The 13867-nt window shown below is 43.8% G+C and overlaps 2 protein-coding genes across 10 annotated transcripts in view; both read left to right on the top strand.

Moving 5' to 3' along the window:
* LOC115193820 (latent-transforming growth factor beta-binding protein 1) overlaps window positions 1–1647 on the top strand; it is a 124584-nt gene extending 122937 nt beyond the window's left edge. For all 7 annotated transcript variants that reach the window (XM_029752869.1, XM_029752872.1, XM_029752870.1 and 4 more), the window contains one exon: window positions 434–1647. In XM_029752869.1, the coding sequence (XP_029608729.1) occupies window positions 434–612 (179 nt within the window). In that variant the 3' untranslated portion in view covers window positions 613–1647. The remainder of the gene's footprint in view (window positions 1–433) is intronic.
* A 2642-nt stretch (window positions 1648–4289) lies between these two features.
* The window catches only part of rasgrp3 (RAS guanyl releasing protein 3 (calcium and DAG-regulated)), a 48501-nt gene continuing 38923 nt past the window's right edge, over window positions 4290–13867 (top strand). For 2 of the 3 annotated variants that reach the window (XM_029752865.1, XM_029752863.1), the window contains exon 1: window positions 4290–4610. The gene's annotated coding sequence lies outside the window, so the exon portion shown is untranslated. The remainder of the gene's footprint in view (window positions 4611–13867) is intronic. The other variant, XM_029752866.1, reaches the window with a different exon arrangement.

The following is a 13867-nucleotide window of genomic DNA, read 5'->3' as shown; positions in this document are numbered from 1 at the left end:
GTGGGAGGCCCTGGTGCACAACTGAGCAAGAGGACAAGTACATTAGTGTCTAGTTTGAGAAACAGATGCCTCACAAGTCCTCAACTGGCAGCTTCATTAAATAGTACCCGCAAAACACCAGTCTCAACGTCAACATTCGAGGACGTGACTCCGGGATACTGGCCTTCTAGGCAGAGTTGCAAAGAAAATGCCATATCTCAGACTGGCCAGTAAAAAGAAAAGATTAAGATGGGCAAATGAACACAGACTCTGGACAGAGGAACTCCGCCTAGAATAGCAGCATCCCGGAGTTGCCTCTTCACTGTTGACGTTGAGACTGGTGTTTAGCGGGTACTATTTAATGAAGCTGCCAGTTGAGGATTTGTGAGGCGTCTGTTTCTCACGGTAGTGTATGTAGACTGCTAACATGATTCCCCTCCTCTTTTTTACACAGATGTGAATGAGTGCTCTGAGCTCAACAACCGGATGTCCCTCTGCAAGAACTCCAAGTGTATCAACACGCAGGGATCCTACAAGTGTGTGTGCCTGCCGGGATACACCCCCTCTGAGCGGCCTAACTACTGTGTGGCCAGGGAACAGGGGGAGGCAGCAGCGGCCACAGAGAGGGAGTGAGCCCCCACAGCCACTAGAGGGAAACACACAACACTAAAAAATACACTTATTTAATCCAAGCCCGTATACTCTGCACTGTATAAAAACACACTAAATAAAACAACAAAAATAATTTACTTGAGATAAAGATCCAATTTAACCTACTATGTGGTGCCTGTGTGCGGCGGAGAAACACAGCATTGTATAAAATGTATGTTTTGTTTTGTCCGGTTTTTGTCCGTTTTATTTTTTATATTAAAAGGAGTTTATGCGCGCTAGAGGAGCATTCGCTCTCCTAATGTAACGACAAACCCTATGAACTCTTACTGGGGGATAACCTTTTCTTTTCTTCCCAGTCCAAAATGCCTTGTGTGTGGATATTTAATTGAGTGAAGAGGCCAGCCATCCTTTCGCTTTCCCCGTTCTCCCTCTTCTGTCCAGCCGTTCTCTTCCTCCTCCTTGTACGGTGGCTGTGGAGGACTGCTTGCCTGGCCATGGATGGACAGCCATCTGATCTTTGCTCTGTGGCTTCACACAAACATGCAGTATGCACATTACTGTAATAGAATGTTGTTCATGTAAATTCTTTTGAATAAGCTTTGTTTCTAGGCATTTTTTGTATTAATTATAAATGCGAACACAAAACTACTTCTGTGTCTGGGACATTGGACAATAGCAGGTTTTTATTTTTTGTTTTATTTTTTGATTTGTTTGGTTTTATTCTCTTGCCTGCCCTGTGGAGCAGTCATATTCCCTACTCTTTCATTTATTTTCTTGAGATATTGTTTTATTTCTTTGAACAAAAATTAAATGAAGTTTTGCTTAATTTTTTTTCATACTTTAATGAAATATTTTTCGGCATTTTACTGCAATGTCTAAAGGTCTTGCCAGGTTGCAAAGCTGCTATGGGACAGCCGTGGGAGAAATTTTGTACATTTAAACAGAAGAGTTGAGAAACCAGTTTATGTATTTGTCATTTGTACATGAAAAATAGCTCTTGTATGAATATTACTATGTATATTAAACCCCTGGTAATACATCACAAATGGTGATATTTATACTGGCTGGTATGTGATAGCCTTTATTATTAGAAGTGACAAAGACCTATTCACATTGTGCACAATAGCTGTACCTAGAAGAGTCGTGACATATGACACATGCCCGATTAGATAAGCTCGACTACAATGGGCACAAAATAAATGGGTGGTCTTTACGACTTCACAGCTGTGGTTACTAATTAACTGTGGATACATACTAACAAGACATGTTCTATCATACCTTTCCAACACTAGTGTTTGCATATTGTAAATTGGTATTATATTCATATTGTTAGTGTTCATTATTTTAGTCACTCCGTGTAACCCTCAGACCAGTGCTATTATTAGCCTGTGTAGACTCAGGGTGAGACCACACTTCACTTAACATTAACTGGTTGATCAGTAGAGAAATACCTAGGTCAGAGGTGATGTTTGCTCCTCCCTGTTTTCTGCATCATATAGAATATGAATTGGCCAGACATTATGGTGTCAAGACCCTTCTCTAATCAGAGCAAAATAGAAGAGACGCATGAGTGGCCTCAACTACCAATGACCTCGCTGCTGTTGCATTCTTGTTGCTCACAGATCTTGATCTCAGCACATGCCTCTCACCCCCCACCCTCCCAATTGCCCCCATTTTCCAGTGTCCCCTCTGTCATTTTTTCCATTGACACAGACAGTGATAGCGCCACAACACCTCTGATGTCAACACATCGTAGAAGACTTGACTAATCATTTTATTTTCCTGCTGCTGTTCTTAATATAGGCCAACAGCGACATGACAAAAGCTCAGTTGTTGCATCGGGTCATTGTGGACCTGTGTGTTTGTGATTATGGATCTGATCTAACCAATAGCATCTGAATGGCAGAGTAAAGGACACCACAGCCAGTTAGGTAATACATATTTAGTGTTACTGTTGCCCTCCTCCTGGCTGGCTAGCTACCCGGTGTCACCCAGATGGGGCTTTTCCCACAGTGACAAGGGGCCAGCAGAAACCTTTGACGGGGGACTCAAACGGCATTAAACTCAGCTTAGCACCTCCAGTGTCAGGCTTGACCATACTTTCTGCCGAACAAAAGAGAGCGACTCGGGTGGCAACCGATAATAAAGTCATTTGGAAGAGATGGGCCATTTCCCAATTTGCCTCTCGATCACATCGGAATCCCACCCTGTATAACATGTATAACTGCAACAGTAAGAGTATTCTGACTTCTACCTTGACCACTGTAGACTACCACTTTAAGAATATTGTGTGTTTAATGCTTATTCATATGTGTTCTCCAATAGCATGCAAATGATATGTTTTTTCAGTCACCAAGCCCTTTATCTATGTGGCATCACTTCCTACGTTGCTAAGCCCATGTTGTTTTGGAGGGCTTGGTTTCTGTTGTGGGTTTGGGATCTTTTTTGGTGTCAGGACCTAGATCGGCTCAGCCAATGGTCAGGGCTGCCTTTAACTAGTCACTCCAAGGTCAAAAGTCCACCTTTCTAGTCCCCTAAGTCATGTCTCACTGGGCAGTCCGCTAAAGAACGAGTGAAGAGAAGAGCCATGTCAGAGGGATAAGTTGTACCAAGTAGAACATGTACTACATTTAAGTAGTAGCATTGTAGTCTTGATTAAAGCAACCTTACACTAACATAAGGAGAAGGTAAGAGACAGCTGTTTGCATATGTAAATATGTTTAATCATTTTCTCATGTTTAAACTTGTTATCATTTAGCAGATGCTCATATCCAGAGCAACTTACAGGAGCAATTAGAGTTAAGTGCGTTGCTCAAGGGCACATAGGCAGATTTTTTTCATCTCGTCGGCGGAGGGATTCCAACCAGCGACTTTCTGGATACTGGCTCAAAACTATTAACCAATAGGCTACCTGCCGCCCTGTTTGTATGCTTGTTATTGGTTTTGATATGTTGCAGTGGAACCCTTCTCTTTGGACCAATTGCACCGTGTTAGTCTTGGCCTACAGGTCAGTGGCTATCACAAACAGCTCTCTTCTGGATCAGGGTTTGGCTCGTTAGCTCTGAGAGCCACCTGCAGTAGACAGGTCTTGGTCGCCTTCCCCTGCTCAGACAACCAATGGTTGTGTGCCACGTCGTCAACTGTGTCACAGATTGCTATAGCATATGATGTGGTTTGCTGATAAGTAAAATACCTATCCAGGCGTTGTAAGATCTGGCAGGTGTCGGCACCGCCTGGGCAGAGGAATGCGCCCCTTGTCTGGACTGTACACCTGTTCTCCACCTGTCTCTCCGGTGCTGTACCAGGGCATGGCAAGGAAGAGAGAAGTACAGTATCTCATTTGATTTATACAGCTCCTATTTGAACAGAACAGACCCTCTTTTTCCACTTCAGGATTTGTCTTAAATCCATACCACATGGGATAATTCAAGCAGATTTGCGATGAAGGGACGAGTGCTTGGCAGGCGTGCGTTTTGAAAAATATACTTAAATGTGTGAGCGTGCGTACGTGCATGTATGGAGGAATTGTTTTATTGGCTGATAAAACTACTCTTGCAGCCAGAACTGCTTCACATAGCTTCAAATGACATTTGAGGAGAGATAGTTGCTCCAGCCCCAGAGAGTGAGAGAGGAGAGTTCTGCGGGAAAGTAGGAGAGAGCACTGACAGTAAGAAAGAGAGCGAGAGGAGAGATTGTGTGAGAGAGAGAGCAAAAATAGTGTGAGAGAGAGAGAGTGAGAAGAAGAGAGGGCTCAGAGGCTAGCGAGAGAGGCAGGCACACAGACGGCTGTGGTCACATGCTCCTCTCCCCTCTCTCTTCAGGCGTGATGTTTTTGTTTAGCCTCTCCAGAGCAGCTGGGAGTGAGAGCCGTTCGCTCGGTCAGAGAGCCCCGCACAGCACACAGTGTTGTCTAAGCATGAGTGGACAGTTCCCCACAGCATGACCAGAGTCGGTACGCAACTACTCCTGTCCCGCTGAGACTAACACTGAGAGGAAACGATACTGAAGAAGAGACAGAGGTAAGAGCAATATGCTACTCAGCAAATTCAGCTGCTCAACTGAGACTGGAGACTATCACATCACCACTGTGTCTTTCGTTCTGGGCAAATGCACATCATCCACTCATTTTTTTTCACCTGAATGTTGGATGAGACAGGAGTGTGCTGTGCTGTTATTGGAGGATAATTGTTTGAGTGAGAGTAGAATGTGATGTACTGTGTGTGTGTGTGTGTGTGTGTGTGTGTGTGTGTGTGTGTGTGTGTCTATCCATCTGTCCTGAAGACAGTAAATCTAGCTGGGCACTGTGTCAGCATTCCCGTGGTGTGTGTTTGGAGCGTGACAGATGACATCACAGAGGAGTGGCTCCCTGACAGCCTGTCATCACTCATTGAGATTTATGAAAGTAATTTCATTTAATAAAAAGCAGTACGTTTGGGGGTTGTGGGGGGGGGGGGGAGATGAGGCAACTTAGTTGCGGTAATGACGATCACACATCTTGCACACAAGCTGTCCTTGTGTAATCAACCTAGAGGATGCTTATACAGTAGGGATGTGCATCTCTCCTTTCATGAACGATTCCATACGCAACTAGATGGGCTCCGACACAGGAACGCTACATTTTAGTCTGCTGCTGATGGGAGCTCAGGAGCTGGGCCTCTCTGAGCTGGATCTGTCTGAGATGACTTCTCTAAGCTGAGTGGCACTCTGTTAGTGTGTGTGTTTGTGTGTCAATGGTGTGTGTGTAGGCACCTGAGCTGAGCCATAGGGAAGGCTGAGCATCTACCACCCCACTATCAGATTAGGGTGGGGGGCAATTTATGCTTTTTGTTCCCCCACCTTTTAACTGAAATCCCCACCACCTACTGATTAACTTGTAATTTTTGCAGATACATTTTTTTTTGTCCTAGTACTATGTCAATATTTATCTTTCGAAATTAGCATGACATTTAGCCAATTAATATAATGCAACTTTTTATTTTACCCCTGTCTCAAACGCAAATGGTTTGGAATTTTATGGAGCGCTTTTCCTGTCCTGACCAGCTTGTAGTCCTAAAACCCGGAAATGAGTTACCTCTGGTTCGTTCAGCCATCCCTATGGGAAAATGAATGGTGAAAGAATAGGGTTTTGGAATAAACTGTGATAATAAACTGTGAAAATAGGATCTGAGGTTAACACAGGTTTAAAATATCTTTGGTTCTATGAGATAATAACAGTCAGTTAACATGACGTTTTTGAATTTTGCCTTTATGTGATTTATGTTTTTTATTCTTAGATAAATTCTTCAAATTTCACAAAAAGTGACGTTAGCTGATTATCTCATAGAACTAAATGTGTAAGATCTCCTAAACCTGTGTTTGCTACAGACCTTATTTTCGGCGTTTATCCGAAAACCCTACAAAAAACTGCATTCATTTTCCTCATAGGCTATGAACCGGGGCGGAGTTGGTGCCTACAAAAAGACGCCATTACTATTTCTCTCTATGATTGCGACCATGCACATTATTGATGTCCTTTATGAAATTACCCTATTCATGTAAAAATGACCAAATACACTGACTGTTTAAAGCCTTCTGGATGATAGCGGGGTGAACAGGCAGTGGCTCGGGTGGTTGTTGTCCTTGATTAACTTTTTGGCCTTCCTGTGACATCGGGTGGTGTAGGTGTCCTGGAGGGCAGGTAGTTTGCACCCGGTGATGCGTTGTGCAGACCACACTACCCTCTGGAGAGCCTTACGGTTGTGGGCGGAGAAATTTCCGTGTCACTGCCTGGTATGGCAACTGCTCCGTGCATCAAAGCAGGGACCGAGAGACTGGAAAAACAGCTTCTATCTCAAGGCCATCACACTGTTAAACAGCCATCACTAACATTGAGTGGCTGCTGCCAACATACTGACTCAACTCCAGCCGCTTTAATAATGGAAACATTTATTACATACATTTATCACTAGCTACTTTAAACAATGACACTTTATATAATGTTTACATACCCTACATTACTCATCTCATATGTATACTGTACTCTATACCATCTGCTGCGTCTTGCCTATGCCGTTCGGCCATCGCTCATTCATATATTTTTATGTACATATTCTTATTCATTCCTTTACGCTTGTGTGTATAAGGTAGTTGTTGTGAAATTGTTAGGTTAGATTACTTGTTAGATATTACTGCATGGTCGGAACTAGAAGCACAAGCATTTCGCTACACTCGCATTAACATCTGCTAACCATGTGTATGTGACAAATAAAATTAGATTTTGATTTGATAAGTATTTATGTTGAACCTGAACCATCAAAATAAAATCTGTATGATTGAATATCCCAATCAGTTGGATGTGAGTTGCGTAGGCCCACAGAACTCCGGTCAAACACCATTTTCTACAGCGCATTTGGTTATGGTAACAATCAGCAGCGGTGCGTGGGTAAAATCACTGAGCAAGTCAACCCAGTAAAAAAGCCACATTACAACTTAGGTTGTGATAATTGCATTGTTTGCTCCATAACCAATTCGTTCATACACCACCTTGATATACAATAAGGCTGCTATTCCAGCACCATTTAAACTTAAACATTTCAAAATCAAATCAACAGTGCTATATATATGCTTAGTTTAATACACTGAAAACAAACTTAAAGATACCCAAAAAATGTATTCCAATCAATGTTGCTAAATATCATGTGGCTGTCCATGGCACTGATGTGTTGGTGCATGCGCAAGTAAAACACCATACCTGTAGACGAGTTGAACGCCAATGCCATCCTCCTCTTTTTCATGTTGGCAAAATGGTCTATAGCTCTGTCATACAGTACTCTTTTAGTTTCTGTTGTCATAGGCTACCTAGCTAAAATGCTTGCTAGCCTGAGTTCCTCGCATGGGCAACAATGAACCAGTTAAGTTAGCTAGCTAGCTAGTTAATGTGAGCCTACTAGGCTACAACTAGGCTAAATATTGAACTTCAATTGTCTCAGGCCAGTGGCACCACACATTCATTTATGATTTACAGCATTATAATGATTGGCCTGTACAGAGAATTAAGTCAAAACCACAAGTCCAAATCCCCATCTCCATCCATGGCTTAGGAAAGGGCCAATTTAGCAAGCTAGCTTGTGCAGGACATCAACACAAGCAGACCGGAAACAGACACATTTTTCAGAAAATTACGTTTTACAAAAGAAGTGATTTGATTGGTCTGAAGCCAAATCAAAACTGCCCTCCCTTGCAGGGGTGTTTTGCTGCCCCGGACAACCCACAGTTAGGCTCAGCTCAACGCTGATTGGCTAATTATTATCAAGGCAGGTCAAATGCTTGCTGGCATCAATCAAATGCTACGGCGGCAACATTTTGGTCCAGACAGCATCAGATACATGCGCTACACATATGAGACAGGTGTGCTGTTTCCCTCGCTTGGGTGATTTATCCGGTCAGATTCAGCCACTTGCGAATTAACGGAAAATTATGAAAACACAGAGAGGAAAGATAAAATGATTTTAAATGTTAATGTATTTATTGGTCAAATATTTGGGGAAGGCTGGCTTCCAGGAATATACCCAACTAGTAACAGTAAACCCAGCAAATTACATTGGTTGTCTATTAAAGCCTATGATTTGACATTGCGACTGTCATTTTACAAGCATCTGAATGCTGAAGTTGCCGTGCAGATGTACGAATAGCCTAGAACAGCGATAGGCCTACCTCTCATTTGCGTGAGAGGCTGTCTCCCGCACTGTGCGACGTGCACACAATTATCAGTCATCGACAGTCATAGACAGTTACATGCATAAAATACGCATGAATTCAGTCACAACAAACAAGGTATTTTCTGAGTAAAACAATATGAGTAAAAACATTAGTCATCTGACGATTCGTACATTTTGAATCAGTTTTCTGACCCATGCATGCTTCATTTGGATCGGTTTGGGCTCCAACGGAGCTGCCATCAGGGCAAAGGGTGGCTACTTTGAAGAATCTCAAATATAAAATATATTTGTATTTGTTTAACACTTTTTTGTTTACTGCATGATTCCATATGTGTTATTTCATAGTTTTGATGTCTTCACTATTATTCTACAATGTAGAAAATAGTAAAAATAAAGAAAAACCCTTGAATGAGTAGGCGTGTCCAAACTTTTGACTGTCAGGTCCCAGTCAGATACCAGCCTGGGATAGACAGCCTGTTTATACAACTTCTCAATAATGAACCTTTACTAACAGGTTCTCCTCTCTTCCTTCTCTTCCTTTCCTCTCTCTCGCTCTCTCATCGCCGCTGCCACTATCTGCTCCACCTGCATCTCCTAACTGATGTTAGTTATGGCCAGCACTGCAGGCGACTGAGAGGGAGAAAGAAATCACTACCATTGGAGAGTTCTCTCCTCCTCCTAACCTTCCAACTTTCCCCACCTTTATTTTTCTGTCCCCCCTGCTCTCCCTCTTAAACACAATCCTTTCTTCTCTTCCCTCTATCTCTCTCTCATTATTATCTCACTCTTTCCCTTTTCCTCCCTCTGAAAGAGAGAGATGTTGCTTATAAACAGGGCAAGGTGATTGGCTAGTGTACTGTTTGGTTATACAGTACAAATATGACTTACGAAGATCGATCAAGATGGCGAAAGCCAAGTATAGGGACAAAGTGGAGGAGCAATTTGGCAGATCGGACACAAGGCGTATGTGGCAGGGGCTCTTAACCATCACGGATTACAAAATGAAAGCCAGCCACATCACGGTCACCTACGTCACCATACCAGACAAGCTAAACACCTTTTTCTCAAGATTCGAGCACAATGACCCTGAGCTGCAGAGGAGAGCCCCCGATGGCAACGTGGGCTAAACACTCAGTCTCCGCTGAGGACGTATGTAAGTCATTCAAACGTGTTAACCCTCACAAGGCTGCCGGCCTAGACGGCATCTCTGACCGTGCCCTCAGAGCATTGTAGACCAGCCGGCTGTTGTGTGCTTTGACATTTCTCTCTCTAACTCAGGTTGTAATACCCACCTGCTTCAAGATGTCCACTATCATCCCCGTGCCCAAGAAAGGGAAAGTAACTGAACTGAATGACTCCCGACTAGTAGCACTTCCGTCATCCTTATCTTTTTTTTACCTTTTATCTAACTAGGCTAGTCAGTTAAGAACAAATTCTTATTAACAATGACGACCTACCCCGGCCAAACCCGGACGACGCTGGGCCAATTGTGCTCCGCTCTATGGGACTCCCAATCACAGCCGGATGTAATGCAGCCTGGATTCGAACCAGGGACTGCAATGACACCTCTTGCCCTAAGATGCAATGGCTTAGACCGCTGCGCCACTCGGGAGCCCCATGAAGGGCTTCAAGAGGCTAGTCAAAGACCATATCACCTCCTCCCTCCCCGACACACTCGTCGCTCTCCAATTCGCCTACCGCCCTGACAGATCCATGGACAACGCAATCGCCATTGCCCTTACCCCCCTGGACAAAATGAATGCATATATGAGGATGCTGATCATTGACTACAGCTCGGCCTTCATTACCATAGTGCCCTATAAGCTCATTACAAAGCTCACAGCCCTGGGTCTGAACTCCTCCCTATGCAACTGGGTCCTGGACTTCCTGACGGGCCGCCCCCAGGTGGTGAAGGTAGGCAACATTCCCTCCTCGACACTGATCCTCAGCACGGGGGCTCCACAGGGTGTGTCCTCAGTCCTCTCCTGTATTCCCTGTATACCCACGACTGCGTGGCCTCACACAGTTCTAACTCCATCATCAAGTTCGCTGACGACGCAACAGTAATAGGCCCCTTACTTTTTTCAATCTTTACTCACGACATGCTTTGAGTAAAGCCAGTATGTCTATGTATGCGGATGACTCAGGATTATACACATCAGCTACTACAGCGACTGAAATGACTGCAATACTTAAGAAAGATCTGCAGTTAGTTTCAGAATGGATAATAGTTAAATATTTCTAAAACTAAAAGCACTGTATTTGGGAAAAATCACTCACTAAACCCTAAACCTCAACTAAATACTGTAATGAATCATGTGGAAATAAGCTTGGAGTAACCCTGGATTGTAAACTGTCATGGTCAAAACATTGATACAACAGTAGCTAAGATGGGGAGAAGTCTGTCCGTACTAAACCTCCATGCATACCCCACAAGAAATGGGGTATCCCAAAGTCCATAACAGACTATGGGAGGCGCACAGTTCTCCATAGAACCATGACTACATGGAACTCTATTCCACATCAACTCACCTTAGGGAACAGCGTGGACTGTGAAGCAACGCTAACATAGGCACAGACACATGCATACACACACGATAACGTACACCCACGTACATAACTTCAAATTCCTCGGCGTACACATATCAGAGAAGCTGAAATGGTCTAACCACACAGACACCGTAGTGAAGAAGGCACGACAGCGACTCTTCGGCCATTACCTGTTCTACAGGAGCACCATCAAGACCATACTGTCGCAAGGCTCTTCAGAGGGTGATACGTGCAGCCGAACACACCATTGGGTGTACACTGCCTGCCCTGCAGGACACCTACAACACCAGGTGTCGCAAGAAGGACAAGAAGATCATCAGGGACCCCAGCCACCCAAGCCATGCCCTGTTCTCCCTGCTTCAATCACTCAGACATGGGCAGTACAGGAGCATCATGGCCAAAATTGAAAGACTGGCCAATAGTTTCTACCCTCAGACCATCAGGCTGCTGAATAGTCGCCACTAGTCAGCTACCTGCTCCCCCCTCCCCCCTGCTACTCCCCCTATGGACCCTCCCACCACCCTCAACTCTCACTTACCTGCTGCTCACCCTATGTACATTCTTTCTCCTGCTGCCAGAACTGAAAAAGTGTGCGTGAGCAAGGAGGCCTACAAACCTGACTCAGTTACACCAGCTCTGTCAGGAGGAATGGGCCAAAATTCACCTAACTTATTGTGGGAAGCTTGTGGAAGGCTACCGAAACGTTTGACCCAAGTTAAACAATTGAAAGGCAATGCTACCAAATACTAATTGAGTGCATGTAAACTTCTGACCCACTGGGAATGTGATGAAAGAAATAAAAGCTTAAATAAATCATTATCTCTACTATTATTCTGACATTTCACATTCTTAAAATAAAGTGGTGATCCTAACTGACCTAAGACAGGATATTTTTACTAGGATTAAATGTCAGGAATTGTGAAAATCTGAAAACTTTAAATGTATTTGGCTAAGGTGTATGTAAACTTCTGACTTCAACTGTATTTATTCATCACTGCTACAGTTGTATATAGTTCTATTTATATTGTTGTTTTTATTACCATTTTCATTGTTTTATTTCACTTAGTCCTGCATGTTGGAGCTCGAAGCCTAAGATTTGCACTGTACCCTGCAATCACACCTGCAACCCTGTACATGTGACTATTAAACACTATGAATCTCTTTCTCCAGCAAGGCTACACAGATTGTTTTTTGCAAAGCGGCCATGGGCCGGGGCTCTTGTTTCCATTAAACTCTGGGGCTATTTATAGTGTGTATGTGTGCCACCGACCTCACCGCACGTCACTAACACACACACACACACAAATACACACACCAGAGGAGGCTGGTGGGAGGAGCTATAGGAGGACCGGCTCATTGTAATGGAATAAATGGAACGGAGACAAGCGTGTGGTTTCCATGTGTTTGACAACGTTCCATTTATCAATTCCAGCCATTACAATAAACTCGTCCTCATTTTGCTCCTCCCACCAGCCTCCTCGTGTGTGTGTGTGTGTGTGTGTGTGTGTGTGACGTGTGGTGAGGTCGGTGGCTGGGTATGTACTGACTATTATCAAAGACAGATTTACTTACAAATAAACCTTGATGAAGCCCAAGTTCACCATACAACAGATCGCTCCAACAACCAGAGGGACATTAACCTACATTTACAAATCATTTCCCCCAATGTAGCCATATGGCGGCATATTTCATAGCACCCGACCACATGACACACTGCTAAACTCAGCTCAGCTATTGACCAATGTAGCATCCAAAGTTACAATCAAAATGACTGAAAAATGCAGTTCATAACATTAAAAAAAGTGATCTTCATAACTAAATTCTAGCTTGATAAATCAAATGCATCAGAGGGATGTTGTCTATTGACTCTACTCCCATGTTCATGAGGATTTTGGCTGTTCTCAGGTTGTCTAGTCTCATGTTCACCCCCTCCCCCCAACCCACAAAAGGAAAATGTATTTAGGCCTAGCTTTAAGTGTAAATTAAGTCCATTCGTCTGTCCTTCAGGGTGAACCTCAGGGTTATCAAACCGATCACAGAAAGTGTCAAACTCTTGTGGATGGGGAGGAAGGCATGCACCCCTGCTGCCTTTCCTGATGTTTTGATGCAGTTTTAGCACATTTTTTGATTTTGAGCATAAAAAACACCAGGATCATTGTGGAAAAACATTAAATAACAACACATTTTTAAATCTATATAATACTTTTTTGGCGTGCAGTCAGAGTATTGACTGCACGTGTGTGTGTGTGTGTGTGTGTGTGTGTGTGTGTGTGTGTGTGTGTGTGTGTGGATTGGCAGCGCTCACTTGCTCCACACTTAAAGGGGTGTCTGTATTTCACTGACTGTGCCAAAAGAGAGTATGATAGAGGGAGAGAACGGCCATGTGAAAGACAGGTTTGTGATGGTGAGGGCTCTGTTTTGGGCAGAAGAGGCCAGTTGGGAGCAGTGTCGGTAGCACATGTGGGGCGGTTAGGGGAGTGGTCTGTTACTCTGGAAGGCTGGGGTTAAAGGATGTGTGAGTAGTACTACACTTCCTGGACAGTATTAAGAACATGCTAGAAGGAATCAGAATGTTAATGCTTAGTAGACAGGTAGCTTGAAGTTGTGGCTTTGCACACTGTCTCTTTGTACTTGCTGATGTCCAGTTTGACTGGCCTCTGACCAATATACTATTTTTACTTTATATTTATCGTTTTATGTGTAATTGTCCAGTCAGACAGGGCTCTTCCACAAACTTTTTTATTTCAGTTTTCTTCCCTGCTTATCCATGAATACAACTTTAATTGATGCCCTGAATACAACTTTAATTGATGCCCGCTAGAGTCCGGGCCCCCCGGTTGAGAATCCCTTTTCTAGGAGTATGTTTGTGCACGTTCCAGTTCTGCCACCATTTGATAGGAGGAGAAAGGGAGAAATATCCCATCCACTGCCCCCTACCACCACCGCTTCCCTTAATAACAGACGTATGACGTCGGTGTAACAGCAGAAAGCACTTAGCAACCATCAGAGGGTCCATGTGCTGTGCCCCC

Source organism: Salmo trutta, chromosome 5 (assembly GCF_901001165.1).
Source record: "Salmo trutta chromosome 5, fSalTru1.1, whole genome shotgun sequence".
In the NCBI taxonomy this organism is placed as follows: Eukaryota; Metazoa; Chordata; class Actinopteri; order Salmoniformes; family Salmonidae; genus Salmo; species Salmo trutta.
Note: the sequence above shows the minus strand (reverse complement) of the source record. Positions and strands in the feature narration are given on the sequence as shown.